This window comes from Neoarius graeffei, chromosome 17, assembly GCF_027579695.1.
Source record: "Neoarius graeffei isolate fNeoGra1 chromosome 17, fNeoGra1.pri, whole genome shotgun sequence".
Lineage (NCBI taxonomy): Eukaryota > Metazoa > Chordata > Actinopteri > Siluriformes > Ariidae > Neoarius > Neoarius graeffei.
The window spans coordinates 44,302,721-44,327,070 of NC_083585.1; the positions used below are offsets into that span (position 1 = coordinate 44,302,721).

At 42.7% G+C, this 24,350-nt stretch overlaps 1 protein-coding gene across 4 annotated transcripts in view; it reads left to right on the forward strand.

Moving 5' to 3' along the window:
* tpra (translocated promoter region a, nuclear basket protein) overlaps positions 1-24,350 on the forward strand; it is a 110,858-nt gene that overhangs the window by 61,520 nt on the left and 24,988 nt on the right. For all 4 annotated transcript variants that reach the window (XM_060944291.1, XM_060944293.1, XM_060944292.1 and 1 more), the window contains exons 27-35: positions 4,716-4,863; positions 4,966-5,103; positions 8,853-8,984; positions 11,179-11,309; positions 19,405-19,615; positions 20,466-20,624; positions 22,786-22,984; positions 23,449-23,645; positions 23,963-24,036. In XM_060944291.1, coding sequence (XP_060800274.1) covers positions 4,716-4,863; positions 4,966-5,103; positions 8,853-8,984; positions 11,179-11,309; positions 19,405-19,615; positions 20,466-20,624; positions 22,786-22,984; positions 23,449-23,645; positions 23,963-24,036 — 1,389 coding nt within the window. The remainder of the gene's footprint in view (positions 1-4,715; positions 4,864-4,965; positions 5,104-8,852; positions 8,985-11,178; positions 11,310-19,404; positions 19,616-20,465; positions 20,625-22,785; positions 22,985-23,448; positions 23,646-23,962; positions 24,037-24,350) is intronic.

Genomic DNA, 24,350 nt, shown 5'->3' on the forward strand with positions numbered 1-24,350 from the left:
CTAGTACAGCCAGGGGTTAAATTGGGCCGGGGCTGAGCCCCGGCACATAAGCTCGGAGCGGATGGCATATGATCACGCACACATCAAAAGCAACAAACCCTTTTCACGATTTTCAGTTCTGAATAATTAAATATCGTTTTATTAATCAATAAACCCATGACTTTTATGAGATAGATCATAGTTTTCCTGATAAGACGACCTGTCAAAGCTATTTAGAACAGAACTTGCGATCAGAGATTCTGGTTTCTGGAACACTGCGTGGGTTGCCAATTCCGCTTTTTATAAGCGACTTTGGGGTTTCTTTTTTTGTGAGCTCGCTTTAAAAAAAAATCAGAAGTCGTGGTTTGCGGGTTTTTGGGCTTGTGTTTCAGCGTTGTGACTTGTTTATAATTTTCTCTGTACACCGTCTCCTCTTTTACCTGCATATCAGAATTTTTTCTGGAAGTGATAGTGTGCTACAAAATAGTCACATACTTCTACTGCTGTTACAACTACTACTACTAATATTAACAATACAGTGAACATAATCATTATCATATTTTTTATTATTAAAAACAAAATATCAAATAATACTGAAGAGGGGAAAAAATAATACTGATCTAAATATGGTGTGTTTTTATTTTTAGACAGTATGTGTTCATACTGTCTAAAAATAAAAAAAACAACATATTTAGATCAGTATTATTTTTCCCCTCTTCAGTATTATTTGATATTTTGTTTTTAATAATAAAAAATATGATGATTATGTTCACTGTATTGTTAATATTATTAGTGTATTATTAGTGTAATTATTATGTATTCAATTATTTATTTGGCATGTGGTGCTTTTTGTATTGTCTAGAACATACATAAGATGAGCATATTATAGCAGCAAAATAGAAGCACAATCATTTGAATGCAGCAAAACTTTTGCTGCATTCAAATGATTGTGCTTCTATTTTGCTGCTATAATATGCTCATCTTATGTATGTTCTAGACAATACAAAAAGCACCACATGCCAAATAAATAATTGAATACATAATAATAACAATAATAATAAATGCTTCCAATGTTAGTGTTGTTTGTATTTGGTTGCATTCACTGCATGAATATATTTGATTGACAATTTGGCTGACAGTGTTTTGGCATATTTAACATTTATCCTCCAAAATAAATCAACTGTTTTGGTTTAAGATTGTGCAAGCCTTCAAATTTTCTCACTGAACATTTCTCCTTCACATTTTTCACCTGTAGGCATGTGACAAGATTTAACATGATATTGCTCAACCTACCTCTGTAAAGTCAGCTAACAACTTATTAAAATGCACCAGAATTCAGCAAATAACATGTATGATAATAAAAAACTTCTGGGGGAGGACCCCCAGACCCCCCACTAATCATTTCCTTCAAACCAATGTACAACAACCTGTACAATCTGTTACATTGGCCAACCAATCTACATTCAAACTGCCATAATGTGTAGGGGGGCACTACAAGACACACATAGGCCTACAACACACAGATAAGGTGTATATCTCTGTGCAATATGATATGGTTATCAAATTAGAGGGTTATTTTCCAAAAAGTATATTGGGGCAGGGCGGCGGGGGCAGGGGCGGGTACGAGGCAGAGCCCCTCCACATAACCAATCCCAATTTAACCCCTGAGTACAGCCATGAGTCTTCTTGGGAATGATGCAACAAGTTTTTCACACCTGGATTTGGGGATCCTCTGCCATTCTTCCTTGCAGATCCTTTCCAGTTCCGTCAGGTTGGATGGTGAACATTGGTGGACAGCCATTTTCAGGTCTCTCCAGAGATGCTCAATTGGGTTTAGGTCAGGGCTCTGGCTGGGCCAGTCAAGAATGGCCACAGAGTTGTTCCGAAGCCACTCCTTTGTTATTTTAGCTGTGTGCTTAGGGTCATTGTCTTGTTGGAAGGTGAACCTTCGGCCCAGTCTGAGGTCATAAGCACTCTGGAAGAGGTTTTCTTCCAGGATATCTCTGTACTTGGCCGCATTCAATTGCAACCAGTCGTCCTGTCCCTGCAGCTGAAAAACACCCCCATAGCATGATGCTGCCACCACCATGTTTCACTGTTGGGATTGTATTGGGCAGGTGATGAGCAGTGCCTGGTTTTCTCCACACATACCGCTTAGAATTAACGCCAAAAAGTTCAATCTTCGTCTCATCAGACCAGAGAATCTTATTTCTCGTAGTCTGGGAGTCCTTCGTGTGTTTTTTGGCAAACTCTATGCGGGCTTTCATGTGTCTTGCGCTGAGGAGAGGCTTCCGTCGGGCCACTCTGCCATAAAGCCCTGACTGGTGGAGGGCTGCAGTGATAGTTGACTTTCTGGAACTTTCTCCCATCTCCCTACTGCATCTCTGGAGCTCAGCCACAGTGATCTTTGGGTTCTTCTTTACCTCTCTCACCAAGGCTCTTCTCCCACGATTGCTCAGTTTGGCTGGACGGCCAGGTCTAGGAAGAGTTCTGGTCGTCCCAAACTTCTTCCATTTAAGGATTATGGAGGCCACTGTGCTCTTAGGAACCTTGAGTGCTGCAGAAATTCTTTTGTAACCTTGGCCAGATCTGTGCCTTGCCACAATTCTGTCTCTGAGCTCCTTGGGCAGTTCCTTCGACCTCATGATTCTCATTTGCTCTGACGTGCACTGTGAGCTGTAAGGTCTTATATAGGCAGGTGTGTGCCTTTCCTAATCAAGTCCAATCAGTTTAATTAAACACAGCTGGACTCCAATGAAGGAGTAGAACCATCTCAAGGAGGATCAGAAGAAATGGACAGCATGTGAGTTAAATGAGTGTCACAGCAAAGGGTCTGAATACTTATGACCATGTGATATTTCAGTTTTTCTTTTTTAATACATTTGCAAAAATTTCTACATTTCTGGGGGTTTTTTTCTGTCAAGATGGGGTGCTGAGTGTACATTAATGAGAAATAAAATGAACTTTTTTGATTTTAGCAAATGGCTGCAATGAAGGGGCGGCACGGTGGTGTAGTGGTTAGCGCTGTCGCCTCACAGCAAAAAGGTCCGGGTTCGAGCCCCATGGCCGGTGAGGGCCTTTCTGTGCGGAGTTTGCATGTTCTCCCCGTGTCTGCGTGGGTTTCCTCCGGGTGCTCCGGTTTCCCCCACAGTCCAAAGCATACCTGCCAACCTGTACGTATCTTGCGTAGCCACTACGAATTTTTACCTCATTGTACGACTGTACGTTTTCACATTAAAAAGTACGCATGTCGTCCGAACTCGCATTTCAGTCAAGTTCTCGCTGAAGTTGATACCGCTGATCTGTGAGAAAACTCAAAGCCAGAATGGAACGCTTTGCCCAATCCCCCCGCCCCTCTTCCAGAGCGTGTGGCTCCGCCCTCTTCACCCCCTCCCCTTCCTCCTTCGCGTCTCTGACTTGAGTGCAGCGGTGCAGCCAGGTGGCTAGAGCGAGTCGGGGATTGAAACGTCGGTTAGAGACGTTTTTTATTTGTAACAGAAACGGTTGTGTTTCACGTGTACTCGAGCTTCCTAGCCGTTATTTTGTGCATTTACAACACCAACAGTACAGGCTAGTTCTTCATTTAACTTCGAAGCCGTCACTCGAGGTTGCATATTCGATGCAGTAACCAACGAAACCTGATTACAATTCCGCTCGCACTCTCATTGAATCACTATGATAAGTACCACTTTACTGATGTGCTCAACAAAACGTAGCATGTTGTATATCTTAAGGGCAGTCGGTAACTTCTGTCAATGGTAGCCGAGAGTGTTTGCAGATGATGTGTAGTCGAAAATTGGTCATCCCTCTTATGAAAAAACCTGCGTGGTACTGCAGTATCAAATGCTTTTTTTATACAGTATTACTGCAGTAAATGCAATATTTCGAATGCAAATGCAATAGTTTGCACATGAAAAAGGCATACTACAAAATACTGCAGTGTACTGTATAATGCAGTATTTTTACTGTATAATGCAATATACTTCCAACATGTTAAAAAATGCAAAAGTCTAAACCTATTGCATGGGAAATTTGTGCATACCATGTTTTGTGTTGAAAGTGCCTTTTTTACGTACTGTATTAATTTAATGTGTTATTTATTTTGAAAGAGTGGCTCTGGTTTAATTTCATTTCATTTGCGCATGTATTTAATGTTTGTTGCGCTTTTCAAAACGGAAGGAAATTCCCAAGAGCCATCAATAACAGTTTCCCAAAGTCGATCAATAGGAATGTTTTACAAAACTGGACTATGTTCCCAAGGTCAATCAATAAAACTGGATTGAAAGTGTGTTTTTGGTCTGCTGGTGGTGGTCTGTGGGGACGCATGCGCGCCGGGTTGGGGTGAGGTTGACGCGAGGGGGGGGTACTCATGAAATTGTAAAATTGTACTTATAAAATTTTTTCAAGGTTGGCAGGTATACCAAAGACATGCAGGTTAGGTTAACTGGTGACTCTAAATTGACCGTAGGTGTGAATGGTTGTCTATGTGTCAGCCCTGTGATGACCTGGCGACTTGTCCAGGGTGTACCCCGCCTTTCGCCCGTAGTCAGCTGGGATAGGCTCCAGCTCGCCTGCGACCCTGTAGAACAGGATAAAGCGGCTAGAGATAATGAGATGAGATGATGAGGCTGCAATGAAACAAAGAGTTCAAAATTTAAAGGGGTCTGAATACTTTCCGTACCCACTGTATCTTGACCTTAATTATTTATTCCACACGTGGTTCACATCATGTGTAGGTTTGTGCGTCGGGAGAAAGAGATAGCCGAGGCTCGGTTTGAGGTTGCTCAGGTAGAAACGCAGCGCTACCAGCAGCGCATGGAGCACTTGGAGAAAGAGCTGAAGGAGGTCCAGGACAGTCTGACAGCTGAGCGAGACAAACTGCAGGTTAGGGGCCACAAAATATATAGATCATACAGTAATACCTGGTGAACAAATCATTGTTTCATGGTACAAGTTGCATTATACTGCTTATTTTGATCTTTACAGATGACTGCAAAAGCCATGGCTCAGCAGGAGGATAAACTAAAAAGGCTGGAGAGCTTGAACGCTTTGACTGAGACCAACAAGATACTGAAGGAGGAGAAGACCCAGTTGGAGCAGGAGCTGCAGCAGAACCGGGCCAAGGCAAGGACGCGCATCACATAAACTTTTGTATCTGGTGAACATTTATTCCAGAACATTGTTGTGCTCCTGTAAGCCTCTATGTTGCCTACACTACAGTCTAAAAGTTCAGAAGAAATGCTTTAAAAAAAAAAAAAGCATTAAATAATTGTGCTGGTGATGTTTATTAACATGGACCAAAAGGCTGATTCATGGCTGCCCACGATGTCGTCTGTCTGAGGTCGTTTTGTTCATTTTGAATCTGCATTGTATTATAAGATTTTAATGCGTCTCCAGTTAGCCAGATGCAGTGTCTTATATTGACGCACATTTTAGAACAATCTACACAATCAGACAATTATGCTGAAAATTACTAGGGGAGTGCAGGGAGGCTTGGGACAAGTTTTCAGCTTTTGTAGATTGTGTGAAATTCTTTGCAGGTAGCATCACATTCATACTGCATTAGAAATTATTTACTACCGTATTTTCTGGACTATAAGCCGCTACTTTTTTCCTAGGTTTTGAACCATGCGGCTTATACAAAGGTGCGGCTATTCTGTGGATTTTTCTTCCACCGCTAGGGGCGCTCTAACCAGAAGTAGAATCAAAAATAAGATAGACGAAAAATCAATGCAAAGAAGAATTAGCAGATCTTTAGCAGATAGAACACGCACGACAAATTACTAACTGGTAATTATTTTCAAATCCAGCGAAGATGATTAAAGTGACTTGTGGTTTCAAACACAGGAGAAATGAAGGTAAATAAATACCGGTTATTTTCTCTTGGTTCTGTTCCGTTTTAATCAGCAAAGTTGCTGCCGTGTTAAAAGGCACTGTTCGGAAAGAATCTGTTCAGGTACATACATGTACATTTACAGTACAAAATCGTTCTGTACATGCAGTAAATATCTAATTTTTCAACATGGATATCTGCGGCTTATAGCCCGGTGCGGCTTGTATATCTTTTTTTTTTTTTTTAAATAGAGCGGATGCGGCTTATATACAGGTACGCTCTGTAGTCCAGAAAATACAGTATACCCTCTTACCACAACATTAGCTTCTCAGCTTGTCACTTATACTGGCCTTCAGGCTTCACTTTTTCCGTCATTAATTTTCGCAGGGCTATACGAGACGTTATGTTAGGAGACATGGAACAAAAATAAAATACCGAGGCCTATGTGGTTTTAATTTTCATCTCATCTCATTATCTCTAGCCGCTTTATCCTGTTCTACAGGGTCGCAGGCAAGCTGGAGCCTATCCCAGCTGACTACAGGCGAAAGGCGGGGTACACCCTGGACAAGTCGCCGGGTCATCACAGGGCTGACACATAGACACAGACATCCATTCACACTCACATTCACACCTACGGCCAATTTAGAGTCACCAGTTAACCTAACCTGCAAGTCTTTGGACTGTGGGGGAAACCGGAGCACCCGGAGGAAACCCACGCGGACACGGGGAGAACATGCAAACTCCGCACAGAAAGGCCCTCGCCGGCCACGGGGCTCAAACCCGGACCTTCTTGCTGTGAGGCGACAGCGCTAACCACTACACCACCGTGCCATCCGGTTTTAATTTTTATTTATCAAAACTTGTACCATATGAACTGTATGAGAACAGTGCTGGTACAGTGATTAGAAAAATGTCACTTTACCCAAAACCTGACGAGACAAAAGAATTCCATTCTCAAGAAGGAATGAAATAAGATTAATCCTCATGCAGGGACACGCCCACATTCTGAACAAAACATTTTTTAAGCAATTTTGTTTGTAAACCACAAGAAAAAAAACCTGTAACATGATGAACTGTCCCAACTACACATCTGGCCATTTTGAAAAAAAAATTCTTTAAAGGTCCCATGGCATGAAATTTTCACTTTCTGAGGTTTTTTAATGTTAAAATGAGTTCCTCTGACCTCCTTAAGTCACCCCAGTGCCTAGAAATTTCATAATGTGTAAACCAAACTATGCCCAACATTTGAGAATGGTGCGTCAAAACGGCGCGTTGATAAGCTCTTCCTTTTACTACGTCAGCAAGGGAGATGATCCCCACGCCCCCCCCCCCCCCCCCCCCGGATTCCCACCCACTGTATGGATTGCCCGCCCAGCTCAAAAGTTGCCACCAAACATGAAAGTTGCACTGTACATGGATGTGACAACACAGAAAGGAGTCTGTTTTTACTGCCGACGGGAGAGCCCCTGAAGACGCAGTGGCTTAATTTTATTTACTCCAATAATACGCCGTCGAGTCTACCTAAGACGGTGTATGTTTGTCGGAAGCATTTTCCTGATGAATGTTTCCACAACTTGGGACAGTACAGGGCAGGTTTTGCACATCAACTGTCACTGAAGCCTGGGTCCGTACCAAGCATCCCTGCTGCATCAGCCACAAACACCGAACAAGTAAGTGTATAACTGTTAAGTCGTTTTGCCGTGTTTTAAAATCGGTGCCACGTTAGCCTTGCAATGGCTACATTAGCTGTGCAGCTAACCGCTTCCTGCAGTTAGCCAGGTACTCTGCGCTACAAAACCAAAAAGCATGCAGCATGCTCTGTTATAATAGCCAATCAAAACAGTTTTTACAAAGACGCCCACATTCTTTAAGTCTCTCGTTCATTTTATTTGTTTGTTTGTTCAGTAAAAACCCAAACATTTGTTGAATTTATTTTATTTCCTCGCGTCGCACCTTAATGACGTCAGCACGCGGTATTTTTCCCTTCGCGGTTTGTTCCTTCTCTCTCGCCATAGTAAGACACCCACATCCGCTTGTTCTGACCCACTGGAGGTAGCGTCACAGTGCTGTTAGCCAATCAGAGGTAACACGTTTACATGTCATGAATATTAATGATAAGACCCGCCCCCACCCTCTACCCTTCCCCGCCTCCTGCTTCTCATTAGCAAAACGACGCACTGGGAAAAGCGCTGAAATGGGGCTTTCTCCCAGGAGGCTATATCTACGTGCCGAGGGTTCATTTCGAGAAAGACTGCGGATATAACATCCGGAAACCTCCACGAGCCCGTTTAAAGCATCAACAAACCACCATGCCATGGGACCTTTAAATTTTTTTTCACCAGAATTTAAGTTTAATAAATACTACATATGGTAACTCTCGGCTACAGACTTTAATTCCTAACAAATCCTGAATTCACCAGCGTACATTGCACCATAGAATGGAGGTGGAGACGAAATAGAAAATACAAGTTTTGGTTGACAATCTTTAACTGCCCAAACCTTACTGCATTGTCCAGCTTCATGGCTCCAAAGGAAGCAGGTTACGGATTTCCCATGAACTGATTAATTTATGGGAATTTAAACTGTCCCAAGTCTCCCCACTCTCCCCTACAGTTTCTGAAAGGCTTATTTAGTGAACCCAGGAACTGTAAATATTTTGTACATGGTAAAATTGGACTAAAATAAAAACTATAATACAGCTCCTAATGTTTTCAGGAAAACTTTCATGTTCTCACCTGTCTTCCTGGTGTTGGAGTCAGAAGATGTATGCGGCGTCACCAAATCTTTTCAGCATGTTCAGTTCTCATGAAAGTCTACACCTGAATTACGGTTTAAATAGTTTTTAATTACAGGTTAAAAAGTGAAGAGGGTTTGAGGATGGCACATTTTTACTATCGGTTGAAATAACTGGTAGAAATTGTCCATCTTTGTGTTCAGAAAATAATAATAATAATAATTTCACTTTAATATCATTTGCTAATTATTTCATAAAAACTACTCAATATTGAGTCTTAAACCATGCTTTAAATTTCTCTTTCAGATGCATAAGCTGGAGGCAGACATGAAGCCTATGCAGGAGAAAAATGCAACGCTGTGTGAGCAGAATGGCATGCTGCAAGTCGAGAAGCGACTCCTCGAGGAAGATGTTAAACGGTGGAAGAATCGCACTCAGGTTTGCTGCTCTTTGGTTTTAGGGGTGTTCACACGGCAACTTTTACTGCGGTGTAGCACCGGGGCTGCCCCGGTAGAGCGTTCACACGGTACAAAGTTATACCAGTGTAGCCCCTGAAAGCTGCTTAAACCGGTGCAAATCTAACCCTGCTCGGGAGGCGGTTTAAGAAATTTACTCCAGAGTAAATGCTAGTTTGCAGGGCAGCACCGATATAAAATGGGACATCTGAACGCTACAGGGGTAGCATTGATTAAAGTTTTCCGTCGTGTGACGGATTTCCATCAGCTGAACTCTCCCAAGGCCAAATGTGAGGTCGGTGCTGATCCGAGGAGAATTAAAATGACAGGTGGTTGGGTAGAGATTGGGTTGCAACATCAACTATCAGCAGGGTTTATTTAACTTTTTTGTTTTTGAGCCGTGCTTTGTGTCGTTCATTTCCTATGTTTGATCATGTTTAAACGTTCGCTGTCTACGGTGCGGCATTAAAAAACATGCGCTGTCAAAATTGGCAAAATACATTCCCATGTGCTTGGCGTGCTTGTGTTTGACCATTTCTGTTTTGTATTAAATTAAATCTTGCCAAAATGACTTGGTTCAAACTTGGACATATAGAAATAGAGCATGTTAAAAATAAACCCCGGAAAGCCCGCTCCTCTGCTTCAGCCAGACTTGAAGACCCGACGGTGCAATGCTTGCAGACTGTCAGAAGTAATTAGACCTAAATTTATAGCTAACAAATCAGCAGACGCCCCAACAATTATTATTTTCGTTAGGCCAGTGTGTAAGGTATGTTAGAACCGTGCCTTATAGCCTACGTTATATCACAATTTAAAGGACGTTGGAGGCTGCAAGCGCAATGATGTTCCGACATGCGCTAAACTTTATTCCCTGAAAATCATACACCAGCGTTCAATGCCCCAAACAGTCAAAATGTCTAGAAGACTACGGTTAAATAATAATCATAGCCTACGAAGTTAAATTACGTCAAAACATCTGTTTCTGGCCTATGAAATGATGGAGGAAAATGAGAACGAACGCAAAGTAGATAGCAGCCAACTTCACGCGATCTTTTAGGGAACTTAACACTCGTGTTGGCCACAATATTTCTCTTAATAAAATCTTGATTTGGTTTTGAAGTCATATTCAACACAAAGTAAGGTCAAACCCCAATTTTAATTTAAGCGAAGATCCAAACTTTTTTTCTATATTGACGTCGAGCACAGAGGAGCATGTCATTCTGCTTTCGGTTTCGGCAGCATGGATGCGCTTTACATGAAAGAAGGCACTGATGTTTCTGCCATCGATAAAGGTGTAAAACAAGTGGAGGTGGGCTTGGCTGTACGAAATAGGTGAAAACGGAAAGCCATTTAGTTCATGGTGCAAAAAACTAAACATTCCAGGCGCTTGCATTTGTGTGGTTTGCCACAAAAAAATAATATACGGAAGCGATGGAAAGAAAGTGCAATAAATTGAATATATTAATCCATTAATTAATTGATAATAAAGTTATCAGTTCTAAGTTAACCATTCTCAGAATTTCATCGAAATCCACCCATAACCCCCCCCGGTAAATTTTTATTCAAATAATTTTTTTTTGCTTTAATCCATGGGGTAGACTCGCTACGCGTGAGGAGAGTTGATTACATACGGGCATTGCGTAATTTGCATCCTGGTATTTTGCGCTTCCAAAATGGTGAAGATCAACAACAACAGAACTGCGTGTCTTCCAGTGTTGCCAGATTGGGCGGTTTTAAGTGCATTTTGGTGGATTTGAACATATTTTGGGCTGGAAAACATCAGCAGTATCTGGCAACACTGGTGCCTTCATCCACGTTGTTTTCCTGGCGCTTGGTGATGCCATGACAACCGGGAAAAGGAAGTAAATTTTCACGCATGCACACATTTCATTTCCGCATTATTACTATCGTATAGCACGGTCGCAAAAACTGCCGTGTGACCGCAAGTGGGGCTGCACCGTTGCTAACACGCTTCTCTCTAGTAAGCAGGTTTGTGACGTGTGAACGCTCCACAAAATTTACACCGGTGTAAGATATATCGCAACAAAATACATCGGTGCAGCATCGATGCAAATATGTGCCGTGTGAACACCCCTTTTGATTGTACTTTTTAAGAGAATATCAGAAACCATTGTCATGGTAATTCAAGCGCAAGTGATGTGTGTATGTGTGTGCAGCAACTGGTGAGCCAGCAGAAAGATAGCAATCAGGAGGAAAGTAAGAAGCTCCAAACAGAGAAGGAGGCCCAAGTCAAACGCATCCAGCAGCTCACTGAGGAGATTGCCAAACTGAAGAGTGAGCTGGCCAGGTCAGTAATGACCCCACTGCTAGACAATGTCTGGGTTGCTTATTTATTATAATAATAAAATACATCAGCCAAAACCATGAATGAGATCCAGTCTGACAGATTTAGCAGTATTTACCCCCCCAAAAAAAGAAGCTAATTAGCATTTAGTTGCTTTGCTTAGCATTCGTCGCTTTCAGACCAAACAGTCCTAGGGACTCATTGAGAGGGGCCCTGCCCACTGGGGAGCTCCCTGAAAAATTACCTACCACAGGCTTTTTTTTTTTTTTCTGTTTGCATTTGCACCACAGTCAGAATACAAAAGTGATGTAAGCCAGCCAAAGTTTGGTATACAGTAGTGACGTCAGTAGTTTGTTATACGTTTTCATATGAATGTGGGTTTTGTCCATCGGTGTCCTTGTGTTGCTGTGAAAACATTAGGATTTAAACTTGTCCACTTTCAAGCGTTGTGTTTCGGTCACACTTTTCTGTAGAAACGGAACATTCTACTGCACCATAGAATAGGGGAGACCAGGAAGTGTTATGTCCTGACAGTAACTACATTATTTTAGCTGAATAAAGCTCCATACTTAAAAGAATACGGTAATGCATCGACCGGATTTTTGATGGCTTTTGTGTCCGTACATCTGAACGACGTACGTTTACCACCACAAGGAAACCCGATTGTAAGTGTACGGCAACATTTCTCGACCACTGGGCAATGAAATTTGTATCTTCATTTACATAAGAGCCGGGGCGGCACGGTGGTGTAGTGGTTAGCGCTGTCGCCTCACAGCAAGAAGGTCCGGGTTCGAGCCCCGTGGCCGGCGAGGGCCTTTCTGTGTGGAGTTTGCATGTTCTCCCTGTGTCCGCGTGGGTTTCGTCCAGGTGCTCCGGTTTCCCCCACAGTCCAAAGACATGCAGGTTAGGTTAACTGGTGACTCTAAATTGACCGTAGGTGTGAGTGTGAATGGTTGTCTGTGTCTATTGCCGCTTTTCCACTACCAACGCGGCTGAGTTGGGCCGAGCCGTGCCGTGCTGAGTTGGGCTGAGTCGAGCTGAGTGGGGCTGTTGGAGTTGCATTTCGATTACAACCGCGCTGAACCGTGCTGGCTGGAAGTGGGTGGACACATTGGGTGGAGTTAGCGAAAGTGGGTGGACGTCACGTGATGTCGTTAGGCGGCGCAAACAGTGACATCGGTGACCTTTTAAGCGGTAGTCAACATAAACATGGAGGACATGGAGTCGTTAGTGTTGCTGGTCTTGGTGCTGTGGCTTGTTGTCACCGACAACGCCAACAGATACTGGCAAGAGCGTATAGATGAGGCGAGGCGCATAAGGCTTCAGAAATTCTCGTAATTCGTAATTATTCTTCTTCCGGGTTTACGGTGTTTACAGATCCCAGCGTGCTCGCGGGGCGTGTGTGGGCATGTGAGGACACTCCTCCTCACCAATCAGTGCACAGGGGAGTGTCTCCTCATGCCCCTAGCCCCACTCGGCTCGGTTTGGCTCGCTTCAGCCCCACTCCAAAACCGTGCGAGTTTTGGGTGCTGAGTAGGGCTGAAGCGAGCTGAGTCGTGCTGCTCCGAGGTAGTTGAAACGCGAGCCGTGTCGGGCTGAAGTGAGCTGAAAAAGGGTAGTGGAAAAGGGCCATATGTGTCAGCCCTGTGATGACCTGGCGACTTGTCCAGGGTGTACCCCGCCTTTCGCCCGTAGTCAGCTGGGATAGGTTCCAGCTTGCCTGCGACCCTGTAGAACAGGATAAAGCGGCTAGAGATAATGAGATGAGATTTACATAAGATAGATGGGGTTTTATCCAGCCCTTTTTTTTTTTTTTTAATAACATGGGATTATTTACTAACACATTTTACAGTCATTAGGAGCTCTGCTTTTACACAGTGTCTAAATATATATTGCATAATAAAGAACAAATTTGTATTGGAAAATAATTGGTGATTGCTTAAAATATGCTTGCTTAACATGTTCGTGTGTGTTGTGCTATAATAGGTTTTCTTACATGATGGGTTAAAAAAACACCCATGGACGAGCATATAGACAAAAACATTTAGTTTAATTAAAGCTAAATGGTCTGTTGATTTCATAAAATCGGTAAAATTTAGTTCCCTCTGAAATTTGGTCATTATGATGCATGCTTATTTCTGTAATGTCTTTAAAAAAAAAAAAAAAGGTGGGGCCATTCTGCGGCTGGGAAGTTATTTAATTTGAGGGGATTCAAGCAGGATGCGCAGTCAAGCAGACTGAGGAAGTCCGTGTGCGCATGCGCAGGTTTACCTTTTGGATTTTACGGCAGCCGGAATCCACAGTGTTGCATTACTGCCATCTACAGGTTTACCTTGACCGTGCACTGACAGTTGCATCATTCTTGGCCCTTTTCCACTACCCTTTTTCAGCTCACTTCAGCCTGACACGGCTCGCGTTTCGACTACCTTAGAGCAGCACGACTCAGCTCGCTTCAGCCCTACTCAGCACCCAAAACTCGCACGGTTTTGGAGTGGGGCTGAAGCGAGCCAAACCGAGCCGAGTGGGGCTAGGGGCGTGAGCAGACACTCCCCTGCGCACTGATTGGTGAGGAGGAGTGTCCTCACATGCCCACACACGCCCTGCGAGCATGCTGGGATCTGTAAACACCGTAAACCCGGAAGAAGAATAATTATGAATTACGAGAATTTCTGAAGCCTTATGCGCCTCGCCTCATCTATACGCTCTTGCCAGTATCTGTTGGCGTTGTCGGTGACAACCAGCCACAGCACCAAGACCAGCAACACTAACGACTCCATGTCCTCCATGTTTATGTTGACTACCGCTTAAAAGGTCACCGATGTCACTGTTTGCGCCGCCTAACGACATCACGTGACGTCCACCCACTTTCGCTAACTCCACCCAATGTGTCCACCCACTTCCAGCCAACAGGGTTCAGCGCGGTTGTAGTCGAAATGCAACCCCAACAGCCCCACTCAGCTCGACTCAGCCCAACTCAGCACGGCACAGCTCAGCCCAACTCAGCCGCGTTGGTAGTGGAAAAGCGGCATCTGTCGCTAAACGAACAGCTGATGACACCGAGGTGCTCACTGACCATTGATATTAGTTTGGTCCTGCGTTTCCTTTCCTTCGCAACATATCTTTTCTTCTCGCTTTCCATTACTGTAGTCGGTCTTTCATGTTTCATTCGCACACTCGCGTCCTCCATTGTTCTCTCGTTTCAAATTTGTATCCCACAATGCCTTGTACGAACGGGGAAAGCCCACCACGTCATGCATGATGTAGTATCTTGAATTGGGTCATGGTGAAGCAAGAAAAAGTAGGAGAGAGTTTAGGGCCACATGACCCTAAATTCATTAATCGTTCTATTACCAAAAAAAAAAAAAACTAATAAAATTGGAAGTCTGTGATTCGAATTCAGCAGCTTTCGGTCCACTAAACAAAAATAATTGGGTGTCGGGGAAAATTCTTTTTACATCTCTGACATTTCCGGTCGCTGCTCTTGTGGCAGACCTCGCTGCTACCTCTGTGTTTATTATGCTCACAATTTGCTATTTTTAGACGCTACAATGGACATCGATAAGTGCTTATTGTTGCTGCTCTGCATATACATACTGCAGTCTTTGGATAAACGCTAGTGCTCGGCTTCCAGAGTTTGTTACTCAACTGCGGAGCTAAGAGAGATTGGAGCTTCCCTGGAGCAACAACAAAAGAGTGCGGCGACGGGCGATTTGGCAAAGTTCAGAAAGATCCCGAAAGGGACAAGAAGGCGCAGAAGAGGTAAATGTGGGGGGATTTTAAAGAGACTCAAATCGCGAAAATGTCGGCCATATATTCCATCCCTGATCATGGGCAATGTGCAGTCGATCGGGAATAAAATGGATGAATTGAGAGCAAATGTCTTGTTTTTACATGAATTCAGATCCATAAGTTTGATGGCATTTAGAGACGTGGCTTACAAGACGTCACACTGATGGACTAGTTGAGATCGATGGATTTAAAGTTTTCCGGGGGGACGGAACAGTGGATTCGGGGAAGCAAGGAGGGGGTGGACTTATGGTTTACGTTAATGAGGATTACTGTCATCCAAACAACATGTCTATCAAGTCACATACATGCACCCCAAACGTGGAAATACTGATTGTCAGCATACATCCATATTACATCCCTCGTGAATTCTCACATGTGATCCTGGTGGCAGTGTATGTGCCGCACAAGAATATGTCGCTAAGGAAGCGGCCGAGGAGATACAGGAGGCTGCGGCCGAGGAGATACAGGAGGCTGTGCACAGGATCGAATCAGCGTCGCCGGATGCGTTTGTTATGATAACTGGGGACTCCAACCATTGTGTAGTAAAGCCCAGTGGGTCACACTATTAACACGTCAAATGCAACACTGGGGGGGGGTATGATCATTGACCACTGTTACACCAAAGTCAAGGAGGCGTATGTGTCCCGAAAGTTGCCAAATCTAGGGAAAGCCGACCATAACTTGGTGTTGCTTTGCCCCAAATACATCCCGCTGGTACAGAGACAGAAAACGAGAAAGGTTATAGTGAGAAAGATGGCTAGTGACGTGATTGAGAGACTGCAGGATGTATTTGAAGAAATGGACTGGGCGGTTTTTGAGAACACTGCAAAGGACATTAATGAATTTACTGAGTCTATTTGTGGATACATTTAATTTCTGTACTGATGTGGTTGTCCCGGAGAAACGGGTCAAGGTGTACGCAAATTGCAAGCCCTGGATGAATGATGAGATTAGAAGGTTAATAAGGGAAAAGAAAAAAGCCTTTGCCAAGGGGGATAAAGAGTTACTGAAAATGGTCTATAAAGAACTTAGAAAGGAAATTAATAAGGAAAAATATAGGTATAAATGTGAAGTGGAAAACCATTTGAAAGAGAATGACATGAAGGTGTGGGAAGGTATGAAGCTAATGAGTGGGTATGTAGGCAAGGGGAAGCCTGAAAGGCACCAACTAAATGGCACCATGGAATATGCAGATAATTTAAATAACTTTTATCATAGATTTGATAAAACTGACTTTTCTAATGAAAGAACTAGTCTTGGAGAGCAGTTAGCACCATAGAAGGGGATTATACCCTACAAACCAGTGGCGGCTGGTAGTCTTTCAAACGGGAGGCTGGTCGGTTACGATATTTCCAGATTTTAAAAGAAAAAAGAATAAACACATCAATTTTGCCCATACTCTTGCCTCTGATCTGGCTGATTGTTGGCAGGGTCACAAACTGTGAAATAACAGGTTCTTTTGGCCCATTAGCCTACTGTCCAATATACATGATGGTGGTGTTGGGGGGGAGGGGTATATTTTAACATTTTATATTTTAAAATTGTGGCATGTTGTTTAAAAATTGATCATTATTGAAAGCAGCTCTTTGTCAGGAACCTCAGCAGTAACAGCAGAGTGTTCTGGAATAGGCACAAGCACTGACCTTGGGGAGCCAAACATAGAGCTGGGTGCCACACATGTCATTCAATGACACTTTCCCTATATTTTACTTATTTTGACTGAGAAATGTTTTATTGACAATTTTGATAACCCTTCACTTTTAATCCAGGTCTGTAGTGTGAAATGTTCTCGGCTGTGTTTTTGTTTAAAAATGTTTTCCAAATTGTAGCTGTGTTTAATTCATATCCAGAAAAATATATATTCCAATATAATATACTCAGCATAAACATTTTAAATAGATTCTATATTTTTGGTCCATCCATGACGTATTACTAAAGTAGCCTACCGTATTTACTGTTGTTGATGTGGGTCACTTGCTGTTAGCCAATTCACTTTCTCGTACCAGGAGAGCTGAAAGGAGCGAGTATTATTCCCTACCTTTTTCACCAAGTCAATTTGAGGCGTTGGTCTACCCTGCTCTTTAATTTTAATTTTTTCCTCGAAAGGAAGACTGGCAAATGGCTTCGCCAAAATTAAATCAGCAATGCTTGGCATCCGTGCGCAGCTTTCTTGCTAGCTGACTAGCCCCCTCAAGTTCAGTCCCTCAAATAAACGAAATTTCTGGAACTAAGATAGCAAACTTGACAACACCATATTTACACTTTATTTACAATGAAAATATGTACAAACTATAAAAGCTGGTAGAAACCGTATGTAATGAATGAAATCGAAATGTAAGCCGATCTCTTACAATACACCACAGCACTTGCGAATCCGCATGGGACTGAACTGAAATTCGCTGCTGCTTGTCTAGATTTGAAACGATGTCAGTCAGGTGGCCCTAATTTAAGGATGAAGCCAGCACATGTTGTACATCCATTTCTCTCTGAAAACATGAGAAACATGGGTCGTTCCAGACATTGTTCAGAAGAACAGCGTGCTTTGATTAAAACGTTGATTGGAGAGGTAAAACGTATACTGTAAAGAAGTGCAGAAAATGATGGGCTGCTCAGCTAAAATGATCTCCAGTGCTTTAAAATGGACAGCAAAGCCAGAGAGACGTGGAAGAAAACAGAAGACTACCATTCGAATGGATCGAAGAATAGCCAGAATGGCAAAGACTCAGCCAATGATCAGCTCCAGGGTGATCAAAGACGGTCTGAAGTTACCTGTGAGTACTGTGACAATTAGAAGATGCCTGTGTGAAGCTAATCTATCGGCAAGAAGCCCCCGCAAAGTTCCACTGTTAAAAAAAGACGTGCTGAAGAGGATACAATTTGCCAAAGAACACATCGACTGGCCTAAAGAGAAATGGAAAAACATTTTGTGGACTGATGAAAGTAAAATTGTTCTTTTTGGGTCCAAGAGCCGCAGACAGTTTTTCAGACGACCCCCAAACACTGAATTCAAGCCACAGTACACTCTGAAGACAGTGAAGCATGGTGGTGCAAGCATCATGATATGGGGATGTTTCTCTTACTATGGTGTTGGGCCCATTTATCGCATACCAGGGATCATGGATCAGTTTGCATATATCAAAATACTTGAAGAGGTCATGTTGCCTTATGCTGAAGAGGACATGCCCTTGAAATGGGTGTTTCAACAAGACAACGACCCCAAACACACCAGTAAGCGAGCAGCATCAGGGTTCAAGACCAACAAAATGAAAGTTATGGAGTGGCCAGCCCAATCCCCGGACCTTAATCCGATAGAAAACTTGTGGGGTGACATCAAAAATGCTGTTTCTGAGGCAAAACCAAGAAATGCAGAGGAATTGTGGAATGTTGTCAAATCATCCTGGGCTGGAATACCTGTTCACAGGTGCCAGAAGTTCTCAGAAACCGTGGTTATACAACTAAATATTAGTTTAGTGATTCACAGGAATACTAAATCCTAAAGATTTTTTCAGTTTATACAGTAAATATTTGGAGTTTGTAATGAAAAATACAGACACTGCTATTTTTTTGAACAGCCCAATGTTCATTTTTCTTTATTTTCTGTAAAGTAATTAAAATATTCATACATTTTTCTTCATGTTTTGATGTAGAATATAATGTGCAGTGTTCCCAATGCATGGAAATAAAAACTATTATAAGGATTTTGAGCTTTACTCACGTTTTTAAAGGAACAGTCCACCGTATTTCCATAATGAAATATGCTCTTATCTGAATTGAGACGAGCTGCTCCGTACCTATCCAAGCTTTGCGCGACCTCCCAGTCAGTCAGACGCAGTCCGACGCGCTATCACTCCATATCACTACATATCTGAGCTCCGTATCAATGCGCTGCCGAAGCGCGCAGAAGGTGTTAGTACGCCTGTCATTATAGTGCGGACTTTCCATAGCATAGAAAATCGCTACGTTTCAATTTGTGTAACTGAACTTGTTTCATATTACTGGTCATATAAACCTATGTAAACAGGAAAAACGCGGAAGAGTTTGGTCACATCTAACTACAGCCCCAAAAAATACCGTTGGCCATGCTGAGCCTAGCTACATTGCTAACAGGAGTGACAGCGCGTCTGACTGCGTCTGACTAACTGGGAGGTTGCGCAAAGCTCGGATAGGTACGGAGCAGCTCGTCTCAATTCAGGTAAGAGCATATTTCATTATGGAAATACGGTGGACTGTTCCTTTAAACACACTGCTATTATTTTGAACACAACTGTATGCTGTACAGCCCTAATGATAAATCGCTGTGTGTGAACAGGGCGAACGCATCCGTGTCCACATCGCAGAGTCAGGGTCAGAACCTGCGAGAGAATGTGGGGAAACTCACCACAGAGAGAGACAGTCTGAAGAAGGAGCTAGAGGCTAAGAATCAGGACATCCAGGAGAAGCTCAAAACCATCACACAGGTCAAGAAGATCGGCCGCCGCTACAAAAGCCAGTATGAGGAGCTTAAGGCCCAGCATGACAAGGTACATGGTCTTGTAAAAAAAAAAAAAATTTTTTTTTTGAGCTGACCAGTTCAATTATTTAACAGAAGAAATTAGTGAGTAATATTCAGACTATACTTCTAACACTCAGAAAAGAAGTGAGAGGACTCTGTTTTGCTTGTTGTAAGTTTACATGTAATAGTCAGCTGTACTACAGTAAGTCAAACTAGAAATGAAAACTTTGTACAGCGTAATTTTTTTTAAATTAATACTTTAGTCCATAGTTGTGGGTTTTTTTTTTTTTTAAATAAACTACAATGCCATTGATGGTGGTGTAGTGGTTAGCGCTGTGGCCTCACAGCAAGAAGGTCCGGGTTCGAGCCCCGTGGCCGGCGAGGGCCTTTCTGTGTGGAGTTTGCATGTTCTCCCCGTGTCCGCGTGGGTTTCCTCCGGGTGCTCCGGTTTCCCCCACAGTCCAAAGACATGCAGGTTAGGTTAACTGGTGACTCTAAATTGACCGTAGGTGTGAATGTGAGTGTGAATGGTTGTCTGTGTCTGTGTCAGCCCTGTGATGACCTGGCGACTTGTCCAGGGTGTACCCCGCCTTTCACCCGTAGTCAGCTGGGATAGGCTCCAGCTTGCCTGCGACCCTGTAGAACAGGATAAAGCGGCTAGAGATAATGAGATGAGATGAGACAATGCCATTGATTTGCCACAGTCTTTTAGGACACGGAGACCTGAATCTCACTGGAAAGCAGAACTGGTTGTAGTTGCTAAGACTGTGTGTCTTTTATAGTTGTATAGTTGTAAATGATGTACATAGGTGTGTATTATCTTAAATTTATTTTACTTGTTACTTCTCTTATCGCTTTGTGCTGCTTTTCTCTCTCAGATGGTTGCAGAATCGGCTGGTAAACCTGCACAAGTGGAGGAAGTGCAGACGGAAGCGCAGCAGGCTTCAGCACAGGAGATCCAGAACCTGAGAACATCCCTCAACCAGGCCCAGACTAGAACCACGGAGCTGGAGGCACAGGTGGACAGCATACAAAAGGTACCGTATTTTATCATAGTACCTTCAGCTTTACCAAAAAAAAAAATTTAACTAATTGGAGTGTTCCAGAAATCCTGTGTTCATTAGCTAGTTCATGAATGAATTCTAAACTGTGTGTCCCCAGTCCTGTGTTTCGGTTGCATGGAAATTTCATGTATTTCAAAGCCTCATTGTTTCTGAAGGTGGAACTGTAGAAAGCAGTAAATGTAAATGCCCTATTATTTTGCATAATCCCTTATTTAAAATTAAATTCCAATATGATGTTTTTTGGACTTGTATATACAGTGGTATGCAAAAGTTTGGGCACCCCTGGTCAAAATTGCTGTTACTGTGAACAGTTAAGCAAGTTGAAGATGACATGATCTCCAAAAGGCGTCAAGAATTAAAGATGACTCACTCCCTTTTATATTTTAAGCAAAAACAATTTTTTTTTATTTTCGTCTTTTACATTTTCAAAATGACAAAAAAGGAAAAGGGCCCGAAGCAAAAGTTTGGGCACCCTGCATGGTTAGTACCTAGTAACACCCCCTTTGGCAAGTATCACAGCTTGTAAACACTTCTTGTAGCCAGCTAATAATCTTTCAGTTCTTACCTGGGGGATTTTCACACATTCGTCCTTGCAAAAGGCTTCCAGTTCTACAAGTTTCTTGGGCTGTCTTGCATGCACTGCTTTTTTGAGATCTATCCACAGATTTTCAATGATGTTTAGGTCAGCGGACTATGAGGGCCAGGGCAAAACCTTCAGCTTGTGCCTCTTGAGGTATTCCATTGTAGATTTTGAGGTGCGTTTTTGGATCATCGTCTTATTGTAGGACCCATCCTCTTTTTAACTTCAGCTTTTTTACAGATGGTGTGATGTTTGCTTCCAGAGTTTGCTGGTATTTATTCGAATCCATGCTTCCCTCGACCAATGAAATGCGTCCTGTGCCACTGGCTGCAACACAACCCCAAAGCATGATCGATCCACACCCGTGCTTCAGAGTTGGAGAGGTGTTCTTTTCCTGGAATTTGGCACCCTTTTTTTTCTCCAAACATACCTTTGCACATTGTGGCCAAAGAGTTCTATTTTGATTTCATCAGTCCACAGGACTTGTTTCCAGAATGCATCAGGCTTATTTAGATGTTCATTTGCAAACTTCAGACACTGAATTTTGTGTCTAGGACGCAGGAACGGTTTTCTTCTGATGACTCTTCCATGAAGGTCATATTTGTTCAGGTGTCGCTGCATAGTAGAACAGTGCACCACCACTCCAGGGTCTGCTAAATCTTTCTGAAGGTCTTTTGCAGTCAAACAGTGGTTTTTATTTGCCTTTGTAGCAATCCAACGAGCAGTTCTTTCAGAAAGTTTTCTTCATCTTCCAGACCTCACCTTGATCTCCACTGTTTCTGTTAACTGCCATTTCTTAATAACATTACAATCTGAGGAAACGGCTACCTGAAAACACTTTGCTACGTTCTTGTAACCTTCTCCTGCTTTGTGAGCATCAATTATTTTATTATTCAGAATGCGAGGGAGTTGCTTAGAGGAGCCCACGGCTGTTGATTTTAGGGACAAGTTTGAGGAGTCAGAGAATTTATACAGCTTTGAAATCTGCATCATCTGACCTTTCCTAATGAAGAATTTGAACAAGCCACAGCTCAATAAGCTAATTAAGGACTGGAACCTTGGTAAAAGTTACCTGAGAACTCCAATGTATTGGGGTGCCCAAACTTTCGCATGGTGTTCCTTTTCTTTTTTTCACTGTACAAAACAAAAATACACAAATCTTTATGCCTTTTGGTGATCAGTTCATCTTCTGCTCACTTAACTATTCATGGTAACAGACATTTTCAGTAAGGGTGCCCAAACTTTTGCATGCCACTGTAGATAATGGGTGAGAGAGACTTGCATTACTTGGTAGGTTCTTTAGACTTTTAGCTCCAGGGCAAAACAAAAGAAACGCACAAATTTGTCTCGCTTGATCGGCTACGTTGGGACTTAAACTAGAGTGAAGCTGTGTAGGTTTTATTTTTTAAGTTAAAGAAGTTTGACACAGCTACAAGAAAATTTTCTTCCCAGAAGGTAGAGTATATGAGGGTACTTTTGAGATTATGTGGATGCGTGATTGTTGTATAAACGGAGAGATAGGCGGTATCATGTGACTGTGTTATTGACATGCAGACAGCAGGAGAGCGGGAGGCTGAGGTGAAGAGTCTGCAGGAGCAGCTCGCTCAGATTCAACCAGAGCTGACGCGTCTCCGTACAGAGCTTCAGGAGAAGACCAGTCAGGAAGACCAACTAAGACAACAGAACACTGAGAAAGAAGAGAAGACCAAGAAAGCCATTCTGGTAGCAAAGCAGAGGATCAGCCTACTCAACAGTGAGTGCAGCACAAGTCATGAAAATGACACAAGCTCTTCATTTGAGTTGAAATCTAGCTGTTTTTATATTCTTGCAAACTTTGACCAGTAAATATCAACTGTAATTTTTCAAACCGATGCATTTGCTACTTTTGAAAGCCTCCTCCCCAATTCACTGCAACCCAGAGATAACGAGTTGAATTTAACCTCCTAGGGCTTAGCGGTCACACGCGTGGACAGCACTTTTTAGAAATTCGGAACAAGAATCCACATATGTGGACATACTTTTTCTCTAAAAGTACATCTTATCAAAAGATGATGCTTAGTTTTTATTCTAATCAGGTTCTAATAAGCCCAAATCGCAAAGAGAAATAAAAAATGCATGTAAAAAAACCAGCTTGGGCCTCAGGAGGTTAAGTGTGTAGGTTTAAATCAGTAGTGCAAGGTGATAATTTTGACTGTTTAGCATGTTTGTGTGACCCAGATGCAAAAGAGAAGCTGACTAGGGAGAACGAGGAGTTGAAGCAGCAGCGAGAAGAGTTGGAGGTGAGGATGAGTGCACTGAAGTCTCAGTATGAAGGGCGGCTTAGCCGTCAGGAACGAGAGCTGAGGGAGCTGCGAGAGCAGCAGGAAAGACACGGAGAACAACGTGATGAGCCTCTGGAGCAGGGACCAAGCAAGGTATGACTTAACTGGAGACCAGGAGAACAGCACTCTGCTGTTTAGCAGTAGTGCCACTGATGCACCTTTGCTTTCATTCTTTAAAATGCAACATTACTGTTTTGCTTGTACATTGTGCCTTTTTATTTTAAGTATGTTTTATCTCAGGTGTTAGCTGTTCCGTCTGGATTTAGTACGACTCTGGGTTACATTCCTGTGGTGTACAAGAATGCTTACTTAAATTGCACTGAAAAGTTGATATGGCTGTGTTTTTTTTTTTTTTTTCTCCTTTAAAATAAAACAAGTTAATCTAAAACGAACCCACTACTTCCTGGCAGGCTCAAGAGCAGCAGAGGCCATCTGAAAGCAGGCAAATCACCCTGAAGCCCACACCTGCTGCTGAGAGAGGAAGGTAATGACTCAGGAATTAATTAGCTACAGCAGGGGTTTTCAAAGTGTGGGAGAGTCAGCCCCCCCCTCAGAGAGCAAATAAACAGCACCCCCCCCCCCCCCCCCCCCCACAATTTTTGTTGTTGCTATACTTAATGTTCCATTTGTATTTTTAAAAAATGGTTGTACACATTTTTTTTTCTTTTACACATTTTAAACATCTGTGCTTTTTAAAACATTTTTTTTTACACATTTTAAACATCTCATAGCATCGTTAGCTAGCACCTCTTGGCAGACAACACACTGTGGCAGTGGCGCATCTTCAGATCCAGTCCT